The following is a 27,558-nucleotide window of genomic DNA, read 5'->3' on the forward strand; positions in this document are numbered from 1 at the left end:
CTCCCGATACACCAGAACCACGGGCCGGACGTCCTTGTGGTCTCATCGTCTGGTGAAAGAGTTCATGAAGGGACTGTTCAGATCGTTCCCGCCGGTGAAGGCTCCGGCCCCGGCGTGGGAGCTCAACGTGGTGCTGACCAAGCTCATGGGACCTCCGTTCGAGCCTCTGCACTCGGCCCCGTTGAAGTTTCTATCGTGGAAAACAGCTTTTCTTGTGGCCATCACCTCCGCACGACGAGTGGGAGAGATCCAGGCCCTTTCCTGCAAGGCCCCGTACTTGACTTTCCACGACACGAGGGTAGTGCTCAGGACGCACCCCTCCTTCATGCCCAAGGTACCGTCGGACTTCCATCTCAACGAACCCTTGGTGTTACCTGTGTTTTTCCCGTCGCCTTCGTCGCCGGCTGAGAGGACTTTGCACTCGCTGGATGTAGCTAGAGCGCTGAAGTTCTACGTGGACCGCACGAAGGGTTTTCGGAAGACGTCACAACTCTTTGTGAACTTTGGACCTGTCAATCAGGGGAAGGCTCTCTCGAAGGCTTCCATCTCCAGATGGCTCTCCGGCTGTATCATGTGCTGTCACCGGTTGGCAAACCGACCGCTGCCTGGCCGTCCGAGAGCCCATTCCACCAGAGCGATCGCAGCTACCACGGCGTTCCTATCTGGTGTGCCCCTGCTGGACATATGCAGGGCTGCTACGTGGAGGTCGACGCACACCTTCACGAAATTCTACTGCGTCGACCGGGATTCCAGGGAGGAGTCCAGGGTCGGCCAAGCAGTGCTGCGCAACCTGTTCGCCTGAGGTGAGCCTGGTGAGGAGGTAAGATGCTTAATGTTGAGTTGATGTGATGCTTAATGTTGAGCCTTTGCCACCTCCCGTGGTTGTGCATGTGTGTACTGCTATGTATTCTTTATTCATGAGCATGTGAATCCATGCCAGACCCCATGCTGGAGAAGGAACAAGTTACTTACCTGTAACTGTTGTTCTCCAGCATGGGTCTGGCATGGATTCACATGCGAACCCTCCCGCCTACCCCTCTGCGGCTCTTCACTTGGTCATACTGCCACTTCACGTGCTTCCAAATCTGAAGATGGCTGCCAGAGGCGGTGCTTAGGTAGAGGGCAGTCATTGGCTGTGGTCAGTATGACGCAGAGACCAGTGATTGGTTATTACTACGAAAGACAGATCAGAAACGAAACTGATACTGGTTTTTTCTTTACCGAGGATTCCCAGCCTGACGACGGGGAATATTCATGAGCATGTGAATCCATGCCAGACCCATGCTGGAGAACAACAGTTACAGGTAAGTAACTTGTTCCTTCTCTCTGACAGGTGTTGTAGCTGAATAGGATGTGGAATGTAGGCAAGGGAACCTGGAGAATGGAATGTGGAATGTAGGGCTGGGAGACAGTTGGAAGGCAGTTAAGATCTGATATTAAAGGAGTAAGACCTAATCAGTGTCTCAGTCATCATTAATGTTATGGATGATGTGTATGGAATTTGGGTCACAACAATTGGCAACGAGTAGTTGACCGACCCACGCATCTGATGAAGGAAAGAAAAAATAAATATGGCACAAGGAGCTGAAAAAAGAAACTAATGATCAGCCTATGGAGGTGGCTAAAAGGACAATAAGGAACTAATGATCAGCCCATGGAGGTGGCTGAAAGGACACTAATGAGCCTATGGAGGTGGCCGGAAAAAGAAAAGGAAATGTTGCCCAAGGAGGGAGCCAAATGAAATGTTGCTCAAGGAGGGGGGCCAAAGAGACCTATGGAGGAGGTCACAAGAGAGACATACACAGTAAAGGAAAACAGCCTGAGGAGGTGGCTGACTGGAAATTAGAATATGGACAAGTGGATTGAGTGACCTGAGAAGGAGGTCGCACAAAAAGAAAAAAAACACAAAGAAACAAAGAGCAAGCAAAACAAAGGTAACGTAATGAAAATGACACCATTTTTAAAATAAAACTGCAGTAGTCATGGAGATGGTAAGATGCGCTGCGTATCTGGACTCGCAGGGTAAGCAAACTAAAAGGAAACAAATTAATTATATTTCTCTGGCGTTGTACTGCAGCGTTTATATTTTGGAAATAATTATAATGGTTTGGGTCAATTACGTGATTTTAGACTGGAATTGTGAGTATGTGTACATTCACTATGAGAAGGTCGCTCACTGCACAAGAAAGGCATTTTTTGAGATACAATTTAAAGTAACGGGACTCGCCAAAAGCGCGAGGCGCAGGGCTGGGATCATTGGAAGTTGACGCATAACAGTGGAGGTCAGAGGAAGGGACCTTGGTGCGTAAGGAAGCGTGCCGCCATATTTGTTTTGATTGAAAGAAATGATTGTCATAGCAACGTGCGGCAGAGGCAGGGACTTTGGTGCGTAAAGAAGCGTGTCGCCATATTTGTTCGCGTGAAAGAAATAAGAGTTGTCATGGCAATGTTACTGAACACAAACGAAGTGGCGTACAGAAATAAAAGCGATTTCAATGTTGCGGCAATACGCAGTGTTAAGAAATATGCAAGGCAAGGATGGATAATGAATAGAATATTGAGTGCATGATATACAGACTGTTAAGTGAAGTGGTGGTGATGGAATGTCATGTTAATAGGAAAATAACACGGATCAAGACTCAGATAATTAAGCCATGAAATACTATAAAAACACACACATTGGAAATCGAGAACCAATGAAAGCAGCATTACTGAAGTGTGCTCCATATATATTTCAGTCACACCATGGACGTCGTCGTCATGGCAGAGCAGTGTGAACGCAACGTTGCTGTTGTTGCAGAAACAACTATGAAAGGAGCAACCGTGTAAACATCAAAAGAGAGGCTGCGTGTGTTAGCTGATGACGTTAACCAGCGTGACGCACAATGCTAAAACACAACAAAGAACATGCAGAGAAAATAATGAAAGGGCGATCTACGTTGAAATACTGGCTGGCGGATTTGACAGGAAGGAAATATCACACCTGTAACACTAGAAGACGATTGCAGCTGTGAATCCTAAATGTATTGAAAGAATGGATGTGCATTGTACACAAGTCTTGCAAACTTCCCCATAATTGAAACCATGTTGTGCTTTGTATGTTGTGGGGTGGCAACGTCTGTCATATGAGAGTTCCCAGCAAATCAGTGCTTTCATTCAATCCTTGATTCCCGAATGCATTACAAAGGTAGACCAGAGCTGACCACCCAATAGCTTCATGAAGCAGTGTCAGCATGCCGAAACACGCCTAACGATAGAAAGACGAATATAGAGAATGGGCTGAAATTCCTGGAGTGAGGCCTTGTAAATTCAAGACATCCACAACACAGATTAAAAGAAAAAAAAAAGAGAGAGAGGTGAAATGTGAAGTAGAGAAACCGTGCTTCAAGAAATTAGCATGACAGATTACAGGTCTATGGGCGGTCCAAGCACAGACTGCATGAGTGGAAATAAAATGCAAACAGAACTGGAAACCAGCAGTATGCCAGCACAGTACATGTTCTAAAAAGCACACTGGCTACGCTGTACCATAAAAGGATACCAAGTAAAAAAGGGATGCCAAGGTGAAAATGTACAGGCTGGGCATATTGTCAGTGGAAGCACGCCGAAAGACGCATGCACTGTTCTAAGAAGAGGACTACCACTGTAGCCGTGCACAGGTTCAAGTAATAGAGATCTGGGAAACTGTGTTATTTTGGTTGACTGTTACGGCGTTGACTGTACATCGCAATGTGCATGGCGATGAAGGAACATTCATCAGAGAATAACGGAGAAGAGAAGAGATCCATGGACACAGGAAGGTGAGAGGCAGGCCAGGCTGTGATGGAGTATTCTATTCGCAAAGCACAACCCGTGTATTATCGTACAGACTATTAATGAACAGAAGTAGACTGTGAACCGTGGACACATTTAACAGATGTGTATGATGAACTCAGAAGATAAGTAGGGGGGGATGTTGTAGCTGAATAGAATGTGGAATGTAGGCAAGGGAGCCTGGAGAATGGAATGTGGAATGTGGGGCTGGGGGACAGCTGGAAGGCAGTTAAGATTTGATATTTAAGGAGTAAGACCTAATCAATGTCTTTGAGTAATCATTAATGTTATGGATGATATGTATGGAATTTGGGTCACAACAATTATAGCAGTGAATCAGTGAATATGGAACACATAACAGGTACGTGCGCAATCCCATCTTTGTCGGCAATTGTTGTGTGCCCGCTTACACAAGTAGTTACCACATTTCCATTAAATAACAACAGGAGACAGCCTGCATGTTTGAACTCCTTTATTCCATGTCTTAACTGCCTTTCCCCTATTACATTCCTTCCCAAGTTCCACTCACCGAACATTCCACATTCTATTCAGCTACAGCACCTCCCCCTTGCTTATCATAGAAGTTAACTCTCTCCATCAATCTGAAAGGGTCACCTCTACATTTGTTCAATGAGGCGTACAAGTTTATGTATAGTCCTTTGAGGGCGACCACTGCCAAGCAAACAAGGCAGCGAATGTCCAGAGTCCTTAAGGGACATGAGACTAACAGGTTCTTCACTCCTTTCCCCAGAAAGTCGGTGATACAGTAATTCTGCGAAATGACATTTAAGCAAAGCAGAGTGATTAAACACGAAGGAAGATAGGGACATGATACAGAACTTAACAAGCGAGGAACAATTAAAAAAAGTAAATTTAAAAAAAAAAAGTTGGTCCAAGCACAGACTGCATGAGTGGAAATAAAATGCAAACGGAACTGGAAACGAGCAGTATGCTAGCACAGTACATGTTGGAAAAAGCACTGGCCATGCTGTACCATGAAAGGATACCAAGTAAAAGGGATGTAAGGTGAAAGTGTATAGGCTGGGCATATTGTCAGTGGAAGCACGCCGAAAGACAGATACATGCACTGTTCTTAGAAGAGGACTACCACTGTAGCCGTGCACGAGTTCAAGTAATAGAGATCTGGGAAACTGTGATATGTTGGTTGACTGTCACAGCATTAACTGTACATTGCAATGTGCATGGCGATGAAGGAACATTCATAAGAGAATAACGGAGAAGAGATCCAAGGACACTGGAAAGTGAGTGGCCAGGCTGTGCTGGAGTGTTCTATGATTGCGAACGTCTATTATCCTTTTTCTGGTCAATGGGACATGAATAGCAATACCTGATTACCGCCCCTGGAATAAAGGTTTCTCCCTGAAAGGGAGGTGGGGAATACCGCAACCCGCTCAAAGGCACCCTACTTCCAATACCCAAGGATCGTCCACCCAGTTGATCCTACCTCGCTTGTCCACCCCCAGGGTCGGGATACAAGAGCGATGTCCTTTTCGTGGCCACCTGTGCAGTGCAGAAGATCACAAGTGAGTTGAAGTGAGAATACTCTCCGGTTTCTCACAGTTCCCAAGGCTCAACGACTGATGCAGCAAAGTAGTCCACAATGAATCTGGTCCGCCTACAGGATGGTTCTGATACTCTTCCAAGGGCAGCTCCTCAAGCAAGGGTCAAAGCCTTCAGCAGGGCTTCAGCGGGATGTTTGATGAACGTGCTGCTGGTGGCTTAACACAATGAGTTAGGGGTCTTTTGCAGGATGCTCCTCTTTGTAGGAGGCTTGGCTCAAAGGATGATCTGATAAATTGCTGCAGGAATCCACATTTTTTCAGTATTTGAGCTGGAGTTGCCCCCAAACCCACTAATGGTAAGGATCTGCACCATTCAAACTGACGCGGGCTGTCCATTTGGCAGGCTCTGGACAACACTTCTGCCCAGCTACAGACACATTTTGGCATATATGTGGACTGGGACCGGACAGTTCAGGCCCCCGGATACAGCCACACGCACAGAAACCACAGGAAAGTGTTTTCAATGGTTTATAGACATAATTTCGAATACAAAAATCTTGAAAGTCAAAAAGTCGGAAAAAAAAAGTCGAAACCCACTTTTTTTTTAACCTAATTTTTTTTATATAAAATAGAGCCAACAAAAAAAATATCGGGAAAAAAAATGTCGCCATTTTTTTTTCCACATTTTTGATTCGACTTTTTTGTCTTTCGAAATTTTTCATTCAAATTATGACTGGACACCGTTTTTTCAATAGATGGCGATTCCAGCTTTTCGAGAGCAGGAAGAAGGCCAAACAAGATGGCCAAAAGACGGGCAACATTCTTGTAGTACAGCCATTTTAAAGTTTATGGTACTCCTATAGGCTTCACTGGCCTGAAATTTCGGAGCAGGCTGAAAACAGTGGCAACAAGTTGGGTTTCCCTTTAATATATTTGGAGGGAAAGCACAAAAAAGAAAATCTTTCATTATACTTGATGCCAATCGTGAAAATAAAAACGCCTAGGCCACCAATATGATTTGAAAGGTGGCTTTTGCAGTTGCAGGAGTACCAAATAATTTTTGGCTATTGGCCAGTCACTGATAATCTAGTAGGTTGTTGTCGTGAAAGACAAGACCCCATGATGGAAAAACAATGTCATCACAGGGACTGCTCTCCCAAGCTCTATAACATTAGGTGAACGTGGAAAACCAACTTGAACGGATAAGTGCTTCCAATTTGTAGCAGCAGTTATAAACTCAGGGCTTGCACATTGATGCACCACCCTCCTTTGTGGACAGCTGTTGGTGTTGCCAACAAGAAGCCTAGTCCCTTAGCAAAGAATTAGTGTGGACTTTGGCACCATTCGTTCTACTTACTAACATTCAGTACTGCCCTCTAAATACTAGACACTGCCCACACAGGTATGCACTAATTGTCAGCAGCGTGAAAGCATTCAGACTTTCTGATGAGTGCTGCACTTTACCCATTCTAAGCTGACTCAACAGGCATGCATATTATCACAAACTACTCCTGTGCCTCATTCCTTTTCTGTTCCGTATAAATCCTTTATATGCGTTTTAACCTTTCTCATCCTTCGCTGCCCCTTTTATTCTCCAAGTCTGAGATCTGGATAGCCCTGGCAGAGGTAGCACAGACCACTCTCCGGGTAAGTCTTTGCAGTGTTGGACCACTATAGTGGGGGCTAGTGCATTTATGGAGGTGTGGCCAGCAGTAGACCGTAGGAGGAGGCAAGATGCATCGGCTCTGTCGCAGGGAGCCCTATTGTACAGTGTGGTGGGCTGTAAATAGATTTGGCCGTCTGCGAAGATTGGGCAAACATTGAAATTAGCAGTACCTTAATCATTCCGAGAGTACCTTATTTCTGTCATTTTGGAAGTCTGCGGCTGACCGAGCTCTCAAAATAAACCCCAGACTGGAGCAGCTGCACTGAACCCAAATGCTAAGAGCACGGAGATACAAGCAGGCACAATATAAAGGCTTGCTGAGGTGAATGTAGAGTGGTCTGGAGTTGGTGTCCTTAGCTAGTGGGAAGCTGGGTGGTGTGAGTTCATGGTCTTTGTGTTGCAGGAGCACTTCGGGTGTCAGACCTAGGTAGCAGGGCCTAGCACTACAGGAGCACTAGCAGTTCAGCAGCTTCCTGCGTTCCTGTCATACTGCATGAGTAGTAGGATCAGGTAAACCTCGACCACTGAATTATGAAAGACCATTGATGTCTTGTCACCCTTTCTCCCTGAGTAGCACTTGCTAATTCCAATGCCCTGGAGAATAGTGTTTGTTTAATCTCTGCTGCAACCTCATGTGGCAGTAGCATTTGAGGACAACCCATCCCTGGCATGTTACTTAATCCTCAGCTTGCAATCACAGGCAAAATGGGGTACGTTTACATTAATTTGCCAGTTTGAGAACCCCTTCAGCATTGATGAGTCAGACAATTGTAATCCCTTCATTAGCAAAGAAACCGGGAAATTCCAGAATGACTAGTCCTCTATGGGAAGAGGGACATTTTCTAAATCGTGCATATTCGAGAGGTTCTATTTTTTTGTATCTTGTTAACTCTAATATCTTTGAAATTGTGTGTGGTGGATGAGTAATGTTCAATATTGGATTCATGAAAATCAATGTTTTTTTTTTGTGACAAAAGTTATTCCTTGGGGAGCCCATCACTTGCTATTATTATATGGAACAAGTTACCTTGTTCTGAAGAATGACAGTATTGACATTCACTTGACTCCTTACTGTGGACAAGAATGTGTTCTCAGCAATTTGCATGGTCAGTGCCTTAAATTGGCAGTGCAGACTTCCTTGCAGCTCCGCGGGCAGCTCTGATTTCACCTGCCAGCACAACCACTGCTCCTGTGTACAACCGCACCCCCGTTAGCTCTGCTGTGGATGCTAGCTCTTCTGTGGTTCTCTCTCTCCATGCCCGCAGTGTCCCTTCTGGCCTCGCGCCCTCCCCGCAGTGTCCCTTCTGGACTCGCGCCCCACAGATATGGAACTCTCATGAGCAGCGGAGTGGAAATGCCTGCTCCTTCCCAGCACAGTCCTTCCTTGTACAGCGGTCTGCCTCGGCTCTGCTTCTCTTGCCCCGGTTTCGCTTCCTTCCGCTTCAGGTCTCTCATTTTTAAAGCGGACACCATTTTTAAATGTCCAGCTCACTTGTACCTCCTCAAAACAACTAGACTGCATATTTAACTTGGTGTTCCTCTTGATCTGCATTAACTTCTTCCTCGTCTCAGAAACCGAGACTGAGTTTCTGTGTCTTCCAATGTGATATTGTTCAGGATTTCTGTTCAGAGAATCATTAGAGACAAGAGATGTTAAATGAATATTGTGTGTATTGGGTATGAATGATATTTTGCCTCTAGGGCTTTTCAAGAAGAGGTGGTTGGGGTTTCCAACAGGAAGGGCTTGTATAGTGACAGCAAGCCATCAAAATAATTTTAGGAATGATGTATTCCTAAGGAAGGATACCAATCTCTCCTGATGGGGTCACAACCTTTCCCCAACAGCTGTCTCATCCTGCATGATCCCCCCACCCCCATATATTACCACCATTACCACCAGGGTCAAATAATAGGTAGTGACTGCTGTCCCCTTGTCATATGGGAAGAGATCTTTGTGAGGGAATTAGTGATAACTCTGTAAACTCGTCACAATAACCCCAAAATCTGATGTAAATGGCTATTCTCCTTTGAAATACAGTTCACGCTGGAGGGTTCCACACATGCAGTCTACTCTAAAAAGGAAGTTTGACATTTGTTGGGACTCCATGCCACCTTAAGGAAAAACAATCCCTCTTCACCAGTAGTCTAGGTGCATGTTTCTAGAAAGCGGGTTGACAGACGTTGGGGGTATAAGGTCAGGTCAAACAAGTTTATTCGGATGTGTAAAAACAACCATTAAACGACAAAATACACATTATAGCACAAATCCAGGTTACAGTTTGAACAATCCATCAAACCCAAAATAAACAAGATCAGAACACATAAAAGGAAATGCAATCTTTGCGCCATAACCCGACACCATAGATCAAAAGATGTTTATAGTGAAAAAAGGAGTCAACCCCAATGACCCCATTACGTTACACAAGGTCCCTTAACTTGACCAAATGGTCGCAAGACTAATAGTCCGCTCTTGTCACTCAGACGCGGCCCCCCACAGGCCTTTTACCCAGAGGAGTACAGTTCGCTCCCGACAGGACAGTACAGTGTGTGACAGTTCCAGGTGGGGCTACAGCTCCCAAATAGGGGCACGAGCTGATTGTAATCCCACTATATGGGGCCCGCACATAACCCCCAGATCTTCTCATAACTTCCCTGACCATTTGACCATTCCTGAAGACAATTTTAACAGAGTCAGAGGAGTTTATACCTTCGCCTACCCGTCTAACGCACCCCACCAACGCTTCCCTGGTCACAAAGGGACAGTTCCCGACAGAACGCAGCCAGTGAAGACATTTGTTAGAGAGGGCATCCCTTGGTTCACGCCTGCCCAAAGGCAACTTAGGTACCCCATGCAGGAAAACCATAGCAGTTCTTTCCCCCCCGTGGACAGGACTCTTGGAGCTGCGCCCCCTTGAACAGAAGCCACGTGCTCCGTTCCCTCTCTCCCTAGGAGGATTGATTGTCAGGACGTTTGGGGGATTCTCCCCCATCACAATTGGTTCGATGCTCCCAGTGGGGTGTCCCCTCTCTGCATTCGGGTGCATCATCTGGACATCCCGAGTAGGGCTCATTGATGCATTGGCGGTCCGTTCGCGGGGTGGGATAATTGAAGGTAGCTGGGGGGGGTTGAGTCCCTTGCCATCTGGGGGCAAACTGGAAGACTCCCCCGGCGGGTCCCCACCACCCTTCCTCTCCCCTCTTATTCCCCGGGCATCAATCAGTACCAAAAGCAATTTCTTAATAATAGCAATTTCAGAAAGCACTTGAGCACAGGAGCAACAGCTGATAGTATGCGACTCCTTCTGTAGTGGAGCGATGGAGGAATAGCTTCCATGGGTGGCAGGTTCGGGAGCCCTGAGGGGGGTTGGATGAGAAAAGGAGCAGGACCCTGAGATCGATGCTAGTAAAGTCTCGCTCCATGAGCTACAGGTGGAGATAGGCGGGAGATTATCTTCAGTTGTTCCAGTAGTTTCTGTGTCCAATAGACCCAAAGTGGTAGCAGCTGTGGCTGGGGGTGAGTAGGCGAAAATAGGGCCCGAAGTAGGTAAGAGAACAGGTGGCATGTGTGGGCTTACAGCGGGCGAGCTCAGTTGGGGGGTGGCAGAAACAACAGGTGCCAGGGATGCAAAAGGAAGAGCTGACACATCACCAACCCCCCCTATCCCTGTGCCAGAGGCATTGGCCGGAGGCATGGCTTCGGAGTTCCCAGAAACGGTAGGCAGAGATTCTTGACAGACAGTGTCTTCGAGCTTCTGAGTTGGGAGGGTTCCTTTACAGCTCTGCATTGGGGAGTTAGCCAGATTACTGGAAGGCCCCCCCCCGCATTCCGTTCCTGGGGTGGGTGCTTTCGTGTCCTCCACGGTATATATAGGCTCTCGTTATACAGAGTCAGTGTCAGAACATAAGGAGGCCGCGGAATGGGGCTTAGCTGTGGGCCTAGATTTTTCGGTTGCACCCTGATGTCTACTTCTCTTGATGACCAGAAGTTTTCTTGCTAGTGTATACTCGGGGGCTTTGGACTGGGACTCAGAGGACTCAGAGCAAGACGTGGGCAGGGTAGATGACGTGGTAGATGGCAGGGATGGCAGGGAGCCAGCCGATTTCGTAGCCGGTTTCCTTGGCGCAGCATGGCCTCTAAAGGACCTCAGGGACTTTATTAGGGACATGACGGAGCCCCTCAGGACTGACCAGTAGAGGACTGTGCTGAAGTTCCGGGTCCGGCCCCCCAGCAGGTTTTCACGGACTCTACGCCGTTAAGTAAGAAGACACCAGCAGGCCCAGGCCCAGGCGCAAAACGCTTGTCTGCACTTACTTTTCTTGTCGCCCCCGACCGATGGCCAATACATGGAGTGCCTCCCTCCACGTGCGCCGAACACCAGCGGCGCCAAACACCGCGCCCTTGCCCCGCCGCGGGCTTCACCGCTGCGGGGCTCGAAGCGCCGAGAAATGTCCAGGGGGCGTGGCCTCCACCAGGAAGGGGAACGTCCCTCCAGGGACCCAGCACCAGCGGCGCCAAACACCGCGCCCTTGCCCCGCCGCGGGCTTCACCGCTGCGGGGCTCGAAGCGCCGAGAAATGTCCAGGGGGCGTGGCCTCCACCAGGAAGGGGAACGTCCCTCCAGGGACCCAGCACCAGCGGCGCCAAACACCGCGCCCTTGCCCCGCCGCGGGCTTCACCGCTGCGGGGCTCGAAGCGCCGAGAAATGTCCAGGGGGCGTGGCCTCCACCAGGAAGGGGAACGTCCCTCCAGGGACCCAGCACCAGCGGCGCCAAACACCGCGCCCTTGCCCCGCCGCGGGCTTCACCGCTGCGGGGCTCGAAGCGCCGAGAAATGTCCAGGGGGCGTGGCCTCCACCAGGAAGGGGAACGTCCCTCCAGGGACCCAGCACCAGCGGCGCCAAACACCGCGCCCTTGCCCCGCCGCGGGCTTCACCGCTGCGGGGCTCGAAGCGCCGAGAAATGTCCAGGGGGCGTGGCCTCCACCAGGAAGGGGAACGTCCCTCCAGGGACCCAGCACCAGCGGCGCCAAACACCGCGCCCTTGCCCCGCCGCGGGCTTCACCGCTGCGGGGCTCGAAGCGCCGAGAAATGTCCAGGGGGCGTGGCCTCCACCAGGAAGGGGAACGTCCCTCCAGGGACCCAGCACCAGCGGCGCCAAACACCGCGCCCTTGCCCCGCCGCGGGCTTCACCGCTGCGGGGCTCGAAGCGCCGAGAAATGTCCAGGGGGCGTGGCCTCCACCAGGAAGGGGAACGTCCCTCCAGGGACCCAGCACCAGCGGCGCCAAACACCGCGCCCTTGCCCCGCCGCGGGCTTCACCGCTGCGGGGCTCGAAGCGCCGAGAAATGTCCAGGGGGCGTGGCCTCCACCAGGAAGGGGAACGTCCCTCCAGGGACCCAGCACCAGCGGCGCCAAACACCGCGCCCTTGCCCCGCCGCGGGCTTCACCGCTGCGGGGCTCGAAGCGCCGAGAAATGTCCAGGGGGCGTGGCCTCCACCAGGAAGGGGAACGTCCCTCCAGGGACCCAGCACCAGCGGCGCCAAACACCGCGCCCTTGCCCTGCCGCGGGCTTCACCGCTGCGGGGCTCGAAGCGCCGAGAAATGTCCAGGTGGCGTGGCCTCCACCAGGAAGGGGAACGTCCCTCCAGGGACCCAGCACCAGCGGCGCCAAACACCGCGCCCTTGCCCCGCCGCGGGCTTCACCGCTGCGGGGCTCGAAGCGCCGAGAAATGTCCAGGGGGCGTGGCCTCCACCAGGAAGGGGAACGTCCCTCCAGGGACCCAGCACCAGCGGCGCCAAACACCGCGCCATTGCCCCGCCGCGGGCTTCACCGCTGCGGGGCTCGAAGCGCCGAGAAATGTCCAGGGGGCGTGGCCTCCACCAGGAAGGGGAACGTCCCTCCAGGGACCCAGCACCAGCGGCGCCAAACACCGCGCCCTTGCCCCGCCGCGGGCTTAATGTGTTTTGAGGTTTTGGGTAAATGTGGGTTAGATTTCACGAGATGTGGTGCAGGTTGGGGGAAACCTTAATTGCATCATACTGTCGGGGGTTTTGACCTCTGAAGACTCATTTAGTGAGGTTACTTTTTTTCTGAAATGCTCAATGATAATGATGATGTTACATTTTCTCTGGTTGAACTGGAAACATTTGCTGTTTATTCTTCTTTTGTTTCATGAATTTGTCTCTTTTTCTCCTCTAAAACTTCTAATCATCCTAATGTTGAACTGATGCTTCCATGGTTTCACATGATATAACGTGATATAACATGCAGCTCCTGGGTTTTCTAATTACTCAGCACTATTTAAACTGGTTATTTATGGCCCAGGGTAAGTTAGTCTATGAATCTTAGGAGACTTGACTGCCCTTTCAAAAGGGTTTGTCATGTCATAGTCCATCTTGTTTCGAGTAGAACCCCATGTCTTTTGTCTTCGGGAATCAAACTTGGATGAAGAGGGGCCAGTTTAGATTTCAACATAGGACACATTCAGTTATTCCATGCCTCCACCAAATACCCCAAAATGTGGCGTATTACTTAAATTCCACAAGGACTCCCTGATTGAAATGTCTGAGGACCACATTTTTTGGTTTTTGTTCCAAGATGTGCATTTCCTAGAAATTCAACAATGAATTGAGCATTTGTGTAAAACCGAACAAATACATTCCTTTCTGCATACGCAGACACTTTGAAGTAGGTGTTGCATAAATGCATGCTCATGTTTGTGATGGAACAAACGTGCAGAAGGCCTAATCACCACTACAGGGCAAAAATGTGTCTGAACTACTTCATAGCAGAGTTTATAAAATAAGCTTTGAGCCCAAGTGCACAGATACACTGACACTGAAACCTATTTCATTCTTGAATTATTGTTTTTGCCATAAGGAAGGTATCAGCAGTTTTTGGTTTTATCTAGACCCGTGATAGTGCAGCATGTTTCAATTAAATACACAGTAAATTAGAACAAAGTGAATAAACATGTTTGATGTTCTGCATACTTCAACCTACTGATCAATATGTTTGAATTTACAGGTTGGTCTGCTCCTTCAGCCATTGGTATAGCTGGCCTTGGTGGTGGATTTGAAATTGGAATTGAAGTAGGTGTTTTAATTTATTTGTTTACTTATGCTGTACATCACGTGTTAGCCACTTCAGAATGATTTCAGCTCTAATGTTGTCCTGTCATCTTTCCATTCAAAAGTAAAGGGGAATCCACGAATAGACAGTCAGAGTGCACGATGCACCAATGTTGTAAAGAAGCCAGTTAGATGAGCACATGCTTGTTTCTCCTCTGCACTCTGATTTACACACATTTATTTGAGTTTATAAAGAGCGTTCGCCAAAGTGCTGCACACTTTGATAACATTGGTGTAACATTATGAGAAATACATTTCTTGAGAGAGGATGCCGGAAGCAAAGCAGTAAAATGTAGCATGCGAGAGTAGAGGATCTGGGTTTTAAGACTGGTGTGGGATAGATACAGGGCGGCAGAGTTCCAAAGTTTAGGGTTGAGAAGCGAGAGACCCGAAACTAGTAGAGGAACAAGATGGAGCAGCAAGACGTCTGACTAGAAAGTGAAACAAGATATTAAAATGGAAGAAAAGAAATGGACAAAAGAGAGGAAGTGATGGAGGTGCGAGGGAGAAGAAGGAAGAGGAGATGAATAGTGGCATTATGAATAGAGCAAAGTGGTTTAAGATGAGGTAGGAAGACTGGCTAACCGGGCAGAACAGGCAAGACAGGAAAAAATAAGTGAGACAATAAAGAGTTCAGGGCGTGCGTGACAAATATTATAGATATGGAAACGGCAGACCCGAGCTGTGCTAGAAATGTTAGCAGGAAAGGATCAAGAAGATTCAAAGATGGCACCTAGATTTTTAGCAGCGCCTGAAAAGGAAGGAGGAGTAGGAGAGAAGAGGAGAGAAGGTGGACGAAGATGAGGAGGTGGAGTATTAGCTGGAAACATTAGAAGCTCAGTTTTAGCAGAATTAAGATAAAGTGAGGGGTCATACAAGATTGGATTGCAGAAAGACAGCTGGAAAAAGTGGTGTGAAGCTAGTCAGGAAATGGGGAAAACGAGAAGATTTGGTGTCATCAGCATAAGATTGACACAATAGATTGAAAGAGTAAATGAGATCAGATGGAGGAATTGGGGTATAGGGAAAAAAAATAAGGGTGCCAAAGATTGAGCCTTGGGGGACTATGTAGTATACAGGACAGACAGGAAGAGATGGGGCCAGACCAGAATATAGAGTAGGAGTGGTTTGATTATTAAGAAGCAAACCATTTTAGGGATAAGCCTGACAACCCAAGAGAGAAAAGAGAGGACAGAAGAAATCAGTGTTTTAAAATGCGTTACAAAAAGAAAGGAAAAGGGATTTGGGGATATGCCCAACTGTCCCTAACTGCTATGAGAGGCTGACCTGCCTCAAAATAAATGAACCTGGTCAGGATGTCCGTCAAACAAAAATGTCCACTGTCCTGTGTCTAAACCCATTTCTGTCCCTTACACTTCAAATCTAACTAAAGGAAAAAGGGGTGAATTCTTAATTCCAGAAAAAGGTATCTCCTGCTCTGTATGCTGACACCAAAGCACAGTTCTTATGTAAAAGAATATAAATAGTTCAATGTTCACTGTTCACAAAATCAGCTAACTTAAAGATAACCCCAGTTACCCGCTCTCCTGGGGGGTTTGGAGAGGCTCTTCCTGGTTCTTCTTATTCACAAAATACGGTTTTTCATAATCCTCTGGGGAATTCCTTTTCCCCAGTCTGTAGCACAAACAATTGATCCTTCAGTGTCTTGTCAGGTCTGGTTCACTAACCTGCCAGACCTCACTGTAGACTTTTGCAATAGGGTATCAAGACTCGTCTACTCGCCTGTCGCACTGATTTCCACAATTTTACACTTTCAAAGATATTTGTGGGTTCCACTGGTAATTCTTCTTGTATTGTGGTGGGCCTTCGATCCTCATGCATTCCACTGGAGTGCTTTGCCCGCTTTCATATGGCTCCCAGACACTGCTTCCTTGGCTTAACGGGATTTGTGTCCCTTCGTTACCCAGTGTCCACTTGGATAGACCTGGTATACTCCCCTGCCAGGTACTGTCCCACCTAGGTGCACTGCCAATGTTCAGATATGTCTGTATACCTGTTTTGTTATTTCCTTGTGTCCCTCGGGCCATGCTTATCTGCTTCACACAGTTCGTATTGTATTGCAGATTCTCTTTCTCACCCCCTCGTGCTCTTCAGGATGTTCTTATTGGGGTTTATAAAGTCTATATCTATTTCTATGCTTCCCTTCTCATCTTCTTCTACTCGTTGGGGTGTTGTTATAAAGTTTGCAAAGGTTGTATTATATTACAGAAGATCCCATTCACCCCCTTGGGCCTTTCGGGATATTTTCCTGACCCTCCTCGGCTCCCTCAATGCCCCCCCTGACCGGTCTGGCCCTTTCCCTACCCTTGGCAACTCTCAGGGTGGTCTCTTCTGGGGTTGGCGCAAAGCTTATCTGCCCCTGCCGAGCTCAGTTTTCTTTTCCTTGCAGCTCTGCAGCTCTAGTATCTCTCTCTCTCACTTTCTGCTGCCCCCGTCTCTCTCCCTGGTTGGTTTTCGCTGGTCTGGCTTCCCATGCCAACGATCAGGTCCGTCTCGCTAAGACCTCGCCAGTATATGTGGCAGTCTGCGTTCCGTCCTCCAGTCTTCGGGTTTCTTGGTACGGGACCAGCGTCTCCTTCCCTGCTAGTCCAGGTCTGGCCTTTAGACCACGGAATGAGTCCTTCCTCCCTTTTTACTATCAGCCTTGCCCTTGGGAAGCTGTACCACGTGTGTTGGTTCTGCAGTGGGCTTTCGTCTCCTTGCTTCATCATCCTCGTCAAAGTGATATTTTGCATCGGACTTGGAGGAGTCTCCATCTTCCTTGTCCCAGTCTTTTTTAAGGATGCCCTCTACAAAACTATAACAAATGGTGGTGTGCTGGATCAGATCGACTGGACTGGGGTGGGGACGTTAAGGAATGTAGGGACACCAAAGGGGTGTATGAATACAGCATTCTCCCAGGGCCATTGTCACAAATCCCATGAAGGGTTTGCCTCCCCATGAGATCGACCTGCTGAGTACGACTCCCAGGGGAATTATCGGGTAGCAGCCTCACCTCCGTGGCCTCATGGAAAAGGCCTCCCCAATGGAAGATGTGACAATAACCTGGGATTTGTCACAGACCGCATGCTCTTCGAGAGGAAGGGAAGCAAAGAGATTGGTCAGATGTTTGCAGGAGTGGTAGGGTTTAGATTAGATTTTATTAAGGATGGGAACCATAATGGCATTTTTCAATGAGGAAGGAAAAGGGGCAGTAGAGGGAGATGTTCGTAAGACAGGCAAGATAGGGGTAGATCGAGAGAATAAGAGGGGAGGGGGCTGAGTAAAAAGGGGAGCAGTTGGGCACGCGTAAGAAGACCTGAAATATCAAGATCAGATTAAGAAAAAAGAGGAAATAGGAAAGGAGTGAAGGGCCAGAACCTTGGAAGAGAAGTCCGCAAATTCCAAAGAGGATAATGGAAAGATAAGGTGGGGTTGAGGGCAAAGAATGGTATTGAGAAGCTGAAGAACATAAAGATGGTGTGACCAAAGTCGGAGAAATGGCGTTTTTATTGCTGTGGATAAAGAAGTATCGTATGATGAGGGAAGAAAAGAAAGAGTGGGAAGATCTGGAGACTGGGATTTCTTCCAATGGTGCTCCGCCTGATGCAGAGTAGTATGGAGGGCAATGAGAGGAGAATTAAGCCATGGCTAAGAGGGGGGGGAGTTATGGGAGGGAGAGAATGAGTGAAGAGGATGAAGAGAGTCAATGTTATACAAGGGCAAGGCCAGAAGGTATAGCTAGTTTTCACTATTGTGTACCTCTTGTAGCACCTACAAGACCCTGCTTTGTCTCTGTCAAAACTAGTTTTTTTACAGTGATGTTCCTCGGCCAGGGACCAGGGCAAAGGACCAGGAGGGCCTCCCCAGCCCTCCTACCCCTACCTCCTCAATCCACCGTGGGCCCCTTCTGCACTAACTTGGAGTGGCCCGGGCCCCTGCGTCATTGCCTGGTGGTTTCCAAAACCAGGCAAGGGTCTTAATCGCAGAAGAAATAAATGACAAATTGACCATATGCTTCTAGACCGTGCACCCAAATAGTTTGTGCTTGACAAAACCAGAAAACTAACCTACAAATGCAGACATATTCTTTTTTATTAAAAAACAAAATAAAATTCAACACAATTTTGTTTTTATGAAAGATGTGAACACTATTCTAGTTTGTTTACAAGCTGAATGGAAGCATGGTCTTTAAGTGTGATCACCACTATCTGCTGGCTGCCTGAACATTAATTTGCATTGATATGATGTGGCATTTATAACATGCCTGGACGCTCAGAAACAAAGGGAGGACAAAATAACATCTTACTAGGCCTTGTGTCAATAAGATTGTGCAAGTGTGGGGAAGAGCGAAGGGGAGAAGTGCCAAGAGGGAGGGGATGGGGGAAGTGCAGTTAACTCACAAGTGCAGCCAGCGGGTGTCTCATAAGTGCAGAGAGAAGGGACTGTAGGGTTGCAGATACAGATCATTCAGTGCTAGGGAGCCTGGACCAAGAGGGTGACTAGTGCAAGGAGCAGTCAAGTGTTATCGGCAGGGGAGAGGAAGAGGGGAAACTGAAGCAAAAAGGATGGTCTTGGGTTGCTTCCAGAACTGGAGGTGGTTGCGCTCAAGTTTGAGAGAGGCAGGGAGGCTGTTCCAGAGGGAGGCCCCAGGAGGAGCAGATTGATCTGTCCCCAACTCGCTGCTTGGAGAAGTGTCTGACCCTCAGATTTGGAGGTGGATGAGTGGAGAGCTTGAGAAGGAAGATGTTTTGGAAAAGAACGTTGGAGGTAGAGCAGTTCCAGACTCCAGAAAGCCTCGTATATGATGCAGAGGGTCTTGAAGTTGATCCTTGCAGCCACAGTGAGCCAGTGAAGAGATTTCATAGCTGGAGAGATGCAATCCCTGGGCTTGTGGCCAAATACAAGTCTGGCAGTCCTGTTCCGGATAAGTTGTAAAGGTCAAAGTATAGAGGCAGGAAGATTTAGAAAGAGACTGTTGTAATAGTCCAGCCTAGAGAGGACCAGAGCTCTGGAGACAGTGAGCTTCTGGGGGAAAGTGAGAAAGGGAAGAATACCTCTGAGGAGGTGCAGGTAATAGTTTGACATCTTGGCAACGTCAGAGAGGTGAGGAGAGAAGGAGAGGGTGGAGTCGAAGATGCCACCAAGGTTCTTAGCCTCACAGGAAGGAGCAGGAAGAGGGCCCAGAGTGGGCGGCTAGAGTGAGAGAGGAAAGGAGGGAGCCAGTGTCCCAATGAGGAGGATCTACGTCTTACTGGCATTAAGGCAGAGATCATTGGCGCACACCATTCCTGAATTGCGGTCAAGCGGTCTGGTATGGGAGAAGAAGCAGAAGTGGCTGAGGGGATTGGCCGAGGGCTTCTTTCGAAGGAGTTGCACAAGAGCATGTTTATGGGGGTTGGGGGTAGGGGAGTTCCAATGGCAAAGGAGTAATACAGAAATGGGACAGGACTGGAGCAAGGGTGTTAGATGTGGTTCTTGATGGTTCTGGATGAGCAGGGGAGAACCTGCTTTGACAAGACTTTCATAGACCGTCTAGAAACATAGTTGGGGGTGAACAGGGGAAAGGAGGAGAGACGGCCTCAGACGGGCCAGTAGTGGTAGAGGAAGAGAGGGTGGACAGCATGCCCTGAGTTTTAGTCGTGAAATTAGAGGCCAAGGCTGTGCAGAGGGCCTTTGAGGGAACCGGAGTGGTAGAGACTGCAGCAGGTTTGGCCAGCTCCTTGCAGATTTTGAAAGGTTCGGCCAAGGTGTTAGATGCCGCAGAGATGTGGTCTTGGATGTAGGCTCTCTTCTTAGAGAGGACAGAGAGTATGTACTGCGTTTGGAGTAGGCAGCAGGCCAGTTTGTCAGGGGGTGCACTTGATGCTCTCCACTTCCTCTCCGCCGCCCTACACTTGTGTTTAAGGGTGGTGAGGTCGGAATCATGCCAAGAGTAGCACTTGGATTTGGGCTTCAAACGGATCCTCATGGCAGGGGCAAGGACATCCAGAGTGTTGGAGGTGGAGAGATGAAGGTCAGAGAAGGCTGTTTAAGGTCAGCCAAAGGTGCAGGAGGAGGAGAGAAAGTAGCGACGAAAGCCTGAACTGACATATGCTTCATGGGTCGGATGACCTAGAAGACAGGTGGCAGTTCTGGAGTTGGCTTGACCTGTGGGGCAGAGAGAGAGGTGGGAAGACAGGAGAACATTATGACTCCATTGAGTTGCAAAGTCATCAAATGCATGGATATGCTTGTGGGTTTTCACATGAAACTGTTTTATGTGAAGTAGGAGGATGATGGTGGTTTACTTTGCTGTTGCAGGTACCTGGGGATGGGGCGGTGGGGGGACATTAACTTTGCAGCAGCACACTGCCTACTCACCTTGCTAGTTTCCCACCAGCATTAGTGGCATGCCTTGTGGAGTGGGCCGCTGAGGGCCACTCTCTGCCGCATTAAAAAGCCACAGAGCCCATAAGGTGCCAACAGAGTAAAATGACATCAGCCATGCCATCTCCTTCTGTCCAGGGTACCATTTGAGGACCAGCTATGCTGTGTTTGAATCAGGTTTTCCTTCCATACACTGCTTCACTCCACCTATGCTAAAAATATGGTGGAGTCTTAACCATGACCATCCCACTTTTAACTCTGATCCAGTTTATTTGAATTCCCCAATAGTGGGAGACAGCAAGTAAACATTATGGATGCCTAAACAATGGCATAAAGTCCACTAAGAAAATTATTTCAACACTTTGTGGGCAATGGTAGCCTGCACCACCACATAAACCATCCCCTTCACTGAATACAATGTAGTATATATTAAGTTCCCCAGAAATACCCTCTAGGAGCTTTTACTAAAGCACTGACAAATTGAACACACCCATTCAATTGTTCTGTAGTCTTTTGCAGAAGATAATTGGCTCATTCTTTCAGCTTGGAAAAATGTGGGAGTCAACACCTGAGACAGTACCAGAAATAGAACTGCCCATTGCATCCTTATTCTGGCACTCTGCATGTCTCCCCTTTATTCTGCATGTTCCCCCTGTAAGGAACTCATGGTGGAAACAGTAAAGACAGACACTAGTGATCAAAGTTCACGGGTGTTTATTAAACTGTATAGGTAGGTTGAAAAAACCCTAATGTAAACCTAAATCTAAGATGGGAGCTAGCTATGACCATCAAATAATAAGGCAGTCGTAGTGGCGTCTTATCATTAAAAGGGCCTATACTAAACAGAACGATTGCAAATCCTTACAACTAAATACAAAAATGGTGTGGGATAGGATTGACAAGAAAGAAAGAAATGTTCACAAATGATAAGTCAGGATGTTACACCCAAGGGTCTCCCTTCCCAACGTTTTGAGCAAAGGACAAGGCTGAACTTCTGAGCATAGCACACACTCGAGCTTTCCCAGCATGAGACTACAGTTCTGTTCTTGGGTATCAGGATCTTTGGTGGTTAGGTCTCTTTTCTACAAAAAGGTCTCTTGCCTCAGAGGACCTGATGGCTTCAAAATAACAAAACTAAAAGTTCTTTTCTGTATGTATGGAAGGTGATGGCTTTTCACCCCTGCAAACCCCCACCCCCTCTCTGGGCTCAGACCCCTCTTGAATATTAGCCTCCCTCTGTCGGGTTCAATACGGCTTTTCTTCACAAGATTTCACCTTTTGCATTCACAATGTCTTTTTAAACAGTCCATTGTGGATATCCCTCCATTGGGTTCACTCTTGTCAACACAATGTTAATTGTGGCATCATGCTTTGCCCCATTCTGCAGGCATCCCTCTGTTGGGTTAACTCTTGCCAACCACACAGTTCCTTCTCCTTTCTCACTATGGAGGGAGAGGGAGGGAAGGAGGCAGGAAGGGAGAGGGAGGGAGGGAGAGAGGGACATTGGGATAGAGGGAGAGAGAGGGAAAGAAGAAAAAAAAACAGAAAACACTGACCCGTCTTTCGTTGGGAAAAAGGGGGGGTAGAGTGCTACACCCCCTGGAACTGGATACAATAGCGATGGCTGTGTTCTGGCCACTTGGATGACATATCCCCGGGAACTAGTCAGGGAGACTCCTTCAGGTTTCTCACACCACCAACCTCCTTCCTTTCTATCATTACAAAGCTCCTGAGCAGAGACAAGAGGGTGTTCATTATGCTGAGGGCTTGGAAGCGCACCACCGACGCACACATTTTGCCTAAATTGGGACTTGAGATGAGGCTGGTCAGGGTCAGACAGTGAACTGCCCGATGGACAACTCCCCTTTCTTGAAGTCTCCCTGTTGCCCTCCTTCCACTCCTAGGTGACTCCTTTAATGTACGTTTTTGCTTTAATTGTTGTATCATAGTCTTCTCCAGCATTGGATCTTTCATAGAATATGCTTGAATATTCCCTGTCAGCAGATAGGGAAGGAATCACCTGGTATATAAAAAAAAAACATAGCAATGCATTGCATACATCGGCCCTCATCACCTAGATGCCTTCGGGCTTGGAGCGCTATATAAGTGGCTAAATAAATGCATATCAAGTGTGGCAGTATTTTGCTGATGATTCCATGGAGCCGATGGGACTGTTTCCAGCAACCGTAACCACTTAATCACCAGCACATTATAACATTGTGGAAGCGCGCATGCCGGAAACGGTGCAACCAGCATGATGGAAACACTGTCAAACAAGTGTAAAAACGGTGGCAACACCTGCAGCAATGCTGGTGGCACAGTTTACGGTATGCCGTTGCTGAAAACAATGGTAACAGAAACACTGGCACTGGAAACCACCTCCCCGCCGGAACAGCCGGCGACAATTTTGGTAAACACAATCCACTTAAAATCGCACAGTTTCTGTTGCCATCCAGAGACGCAGACACTGGCATTGCACTAGCAGGCATGGCATCTTGCATCGCTGAGACGGCAGCAGAAGCCACGCTTCACTGAACAGGAGCTAACTATCCTTACAGACTGCATCGTATAACATGCTGGCGAGCTGTTTGCAACAGACCACCGCTGCAGCACACAAATCTGAAAAAATGCCATCTGGGAGGAAGTTGCCCAGAAGGTGTACACCTTCCGGGCAACTTCCTCCCAGATGTGGGACCCGTTCCTCGCACAGTACACGACTGCCACAAGCGTTGTGATGACCTCCCTCTGATGGTGCGCAACCTGCTTTCAGCCCTCCCCCGCTGTTGCCAGTATCCCCCATCCCCCGCTGCTGCCAGTATGCCTGTATCCCTCCCCCCACCCCCCGCTTTTGCCAGTATGCCTGTATCCCCCTACCCCTGCTGTGGCCAGTTTGCCTGTATCCCTCCCCCACCCCCCGCTGTGGCCAGTATCCTGTTTCCCCTCCCCACCCCCTACTGTTGCCAGTATGCCCCCCACCTCCCGCAGTTGCCAGTATGCATGTATCCGTCCCCCCACCCCCTTGTTGGTCGCCCGTGCCCACCACTCATCCCAGTTAGTATGTGAAGTGTGTGCCGGCCACACCTAGAACTTCGCTCCACGTTACTGCTCATTGATCTGCCTCCATACTAGTATGTGCCTGCTACATGGGCCTGGCACCATACTATTCAATGCTGACATCAACCTTGCATCTATGTGTAGCTTGCCTCCTCTATATTTTGTGCCTGGCTCCTCACACCTACCTATGGACTCATACCTCGCATCTATGTTGTTTGCCGCTATGCATCATGTGTCTGGCACCATGTATATGCCCACTAATTATGACCATGCAATTGTTTGTAGCTGCCGCCATGCAGCATGTGGCGGGCACCATGCTCTTGCCTACCGATACTGACCACGCAACTTTATGTAGCTTCCGTCATGTATGATGTGGCTGGCACTATTTACTTGCCCACCAATCTATGTAATTATTGCAATGAAATTTCTGTAACTGCAAATGTACCAAGTAACATTGATATATGCACGCCGTGTGAAGCACTTATGTAACCAAGTAAGCCTTCTTTACAGTGCCATGATGCCCGAGGGCAGTTGGCGCTTTACAAATGCAAATAAATAAAGTCCCAATACTATGGTCTGGTGAGGTCGGGCAATAATCGACAATCACTCACACCTGACTTCCATTACACTTCCCCACACGGATAAAAGAGAGAGCACGAGAGCACACTCTGAGCGAGGCAAAACACACAAAGGTACAGCAATTTCGAGTTGGCATTTGAACAAGGGGAGAAAGAAGGCCTGGCACGAAAGGTTCATGAGAGTGGCAACACCCTTGACCTTTTTGAGAGGAAGCTGTTACTTTCAAGAAACCTTCAAGGCAGAAAATGTAAGAACAGGAAACAAGGCTGAAGAATCCTGCATTGTGTGTCTGAGATATCGAGGGTCGCGTAACTGACCTAGGTGGGGAGGAGCGCAGACGCTGTGGTATTGTCCTTGGCTCCAAGAACAAAGAAGCGACAGAGAGCAACACCACTGGTTAGTTGGGGAGACTGATGCCTGACCGGTCTGTGTTGAAGTCAAGGATGCAAGCGGCAACATTGTAAAGTGAGCGCTGGAAGGAACATTGTTAAACGTGTGTGATGAAAGACTCGAGTGAAGCTAAATTGCTGGTGAATATTTGAACATTGGAAGAAAAGATACGTTACCATTGACAGAGTGTTTCAGCACTGTGAATGTGCTCTGTCGAAGGTCTCTGTATGGTATCCTGACACAAGGAAATAAAAGCAGACCGATGTGAAGTGTAAATTGTGTGAAGTAAATCTAAGTGGTCCTGCGACGGTTTAAACAAAACCCATTGCACATTCGAAAGTCTTCGATTCTGGTATCAAAAGCGGGATCTGACCGTGGACAAGGGGGATCCATGGTCCGAGCCTGAACGAGGGAGACCAACTTGTGAACATTGTAGAAAAGGAATTTGAGCCCGGGCGAGGGGCACCTGTGGTCCGAGCCCGAAAGAGGGAGACCAGTCTTGAACTTGTGAAAATGAAACCCTGACCAAGGAAAAGATCTTTGTGTTTTCTTTGCTGCATCAGGCCCTCTGCGAGACTGCCTATTCGAATGTCTATTCCCTCATGCCACAAACATTACCTCACTAACCATTTTCAAGGGATAGATCGCTCTTGGTGAGTAGTAAATGTGCTGTGTACATGTGGAAAATTGGATTTCACAAACCAGGTTTGTGACGTATGCTTGGCTGGTAGTTTAGAGTTTGACGTTTTGTCCCTTAATCTCTCTGTAAACAGGGACAGGACCTGAAGAACAGCATAAACATTTTAAGGGCCATAATGGATGCTTAAAATGGCGCCATGCAAATGGATCACAGAATTAAAGCATTTGCAAGATTACAATTCTTTTTCTTTGAAAGAACATCGGTCAGTTAGATACTTCAAGGTGCATATGAGTCTCGTACTTATGCTGCATCCTCCTACCATTGCTCATGGTAGAAGGCGACTGCTGCCAAAGGTGTCCCTGAAAATAGACATAGGACTAATCACAGGTTAGATTAGTTTAGTAAATATTTAATATCGGTGCTGCAGGATGAACAGTTGAATGGACAGCACACAATCCCCAAGCAATCCCAAACTTACCCCTAGAGCAGATGTTTATAACTTTCTTAGTACATTGATTTCAATGTAATGGACGGAAGATTCTATGACTTCACTAAGAAGTTCAGCCTTCTGAGTAAGTACAGTAGTCCTCTAACAGGAGCCAAACAAACCCAGGCAATGATGGTCACTTCCCCAGTCTTCAAGAGATAACCAACACAGATGCTTACCCTTAATGTAATTACGATTCCCATTACTCTGAGGATTCCTGTGAAGTAACTTCTGTTTGTGAAACATGAATATATTTTTGGCATTGTTGGCATACTTCAAAATTCTCTTTACTCAGGCAGCACATGCCAACATCAGTTGCCAAGTTTTCTCGCTCATTCTCTTAGCAGGTACATAATTAAACATTGAGTGTAAGCATTAGTCCTACCACGCAATATAGAGGCCTATTCTTTCGAAAATCAGCCGCCTCCTTCCACTTACATTAAAATTCTCTTATAATTCCATTTCCCGTCAACGTTCTTTTATACATGTATTTGCCAATATCTGAATTCCCCCCCCCCCCATACAAGGGCCATTGGGCATTTGAACAACGACATCCAAACTACAACCGGAATGCTTGAGGCAAAAGGCCTGAGATTTCAGAATCCACAGGCGTTAGTGGTAGTAATATTTCTGGGAGGCTAGTAAGCAAACTCTGGCTCCCAGCCAACCCTAGGGTTGGATTCATGTGCAGAAATGCTGCATACCAAGATCTTGGAAACCGAGAGCTGCCGACACTTTTGCCATAAGTCATTGCAACGCAGTTACTGGTCCCAAGAGAGTAATGTATTAGACACAAGTAGGGTGGAACGTTGATCATATTGTCCAGAGAAGCACAAGGTTTGTGGACTTTGGATGTATGAGGTTGGCATCATGGAAGGAGGCACAGACAACTGATTCAATGTAACAAAAATACCTTTATTAACTTAAATGTCTGGATGGTAGAAGGCCTAACTTGTCCTATGCTAAGGTGGGTTTTCCCTACCTAAAGAAACTTAGGATAGTATGCGTCAGTAAGTTCAACTTAATAGTCTGTGTCCAGAACATATGCTTGCCCTCACAACTAACATCCAAACAATGTGTAGAGATGTCAAGTATGAAATAAATAGTGTTCCAAAACTTAAGGTTCTGAGCCATTTCCAGCACATGCTTATGCTTATTCTTTAGCTTCTCCTCCAGTATCAACAAGTTCACCACAATGTTCAAGTTACCTTTCTCTTGGATGGCAAATGGGGGTTTCCTGGTCTTGGTGCAGATCCACCCATTACAGGTCGCACAACCAGGAACCTTTAGTACTCATTTTAGCAATTCAATATTCATCAAACAAATAGTTTCTCAGACTTGACTTCAAAACTGCAGCCAGAGTCCTTCATTCAATTTTAGTTTCCTATTTTCTTTCAGTACATGATTTAACATTAGCAAGTTTGCTATTTGCCTTCAGTTTGGTATTCAATATTAGCAGTTTTGCTATCTTTATTCAGTTCATATTCCATATTAGCCGGTCTGCTGCTTTTTGCACCACTTGCCATTCAATCATTCATAGTTCCAGTCGTAATTGAGACATTTATTGCCTCTGCGTTGTTTACAACGCCAGAGTCCGCCTTGTCTCTGGGTAACTTCCCCAGCACTCACCGGTTTACGAGCATCTTCCTCCGGCGGTCCTACCTACTTTCCTTCTTCCCATTGGCGGCTTCAATGATTCTGAAAGACCGGGCCCAGCATACTTGGTGCTCGTGCCACGCTGCAGCTCCTTCTGCTCCCACTTCACACGCAAGGCTTACTTCTGCACACAGGAGGCTTCCCTTTGTTTGGGGATGTCGGCCGGCGTCCCTTCTCGTAGTTGTGTCCCACCACAGCTTCCTCTGGATTCCCCTGGTTTTACAGCAATCTCTGTCCAAGATCCACAGATCTC

General features: G+C 47.8%; 1 protein-coding gene across 3 annotated transcripts in view; it reads left to right on the forward strand.

The window, feature by feature from the left end:
• The window catches only part of SH3YL1 (SH3 and SYLF domain containing 1), a 779,762-nt gene that overhangs the window by 171,425 nt on the left and 580,779 nt on the right, over positions 1–27,558 (forward strand). For all 3 annotated transcript variants that reach the window (XM_069606061.1, XM_069606062.1, XM_069606060.1), the window contains exon 4: positions 14,027–14,091. In XM_069606061.1, coding sequence (XP_069462162.1) covers positions 14,027–14,091 — 65 coding nt within the window. The remainder of the gene's footprint in view (positions 1–14,026; positions 14,092–27,558) is intronic.

This window comes from Ambystoma mexicanum, chromosome 4p (assembly GCF_040938575.1).
Source record: "Ambystoma mexicanum isolate Mex_15411 chromosome 4p, UKY_AmexF1_1, whole genome shotgun sequence".
Taxonomy (NCBI): Eukaryota; Metazoa; Chordata; class Amphibia; order Caudata; family Ambystomatidae; genus Ambystoma; species Ambystoma mexicanum.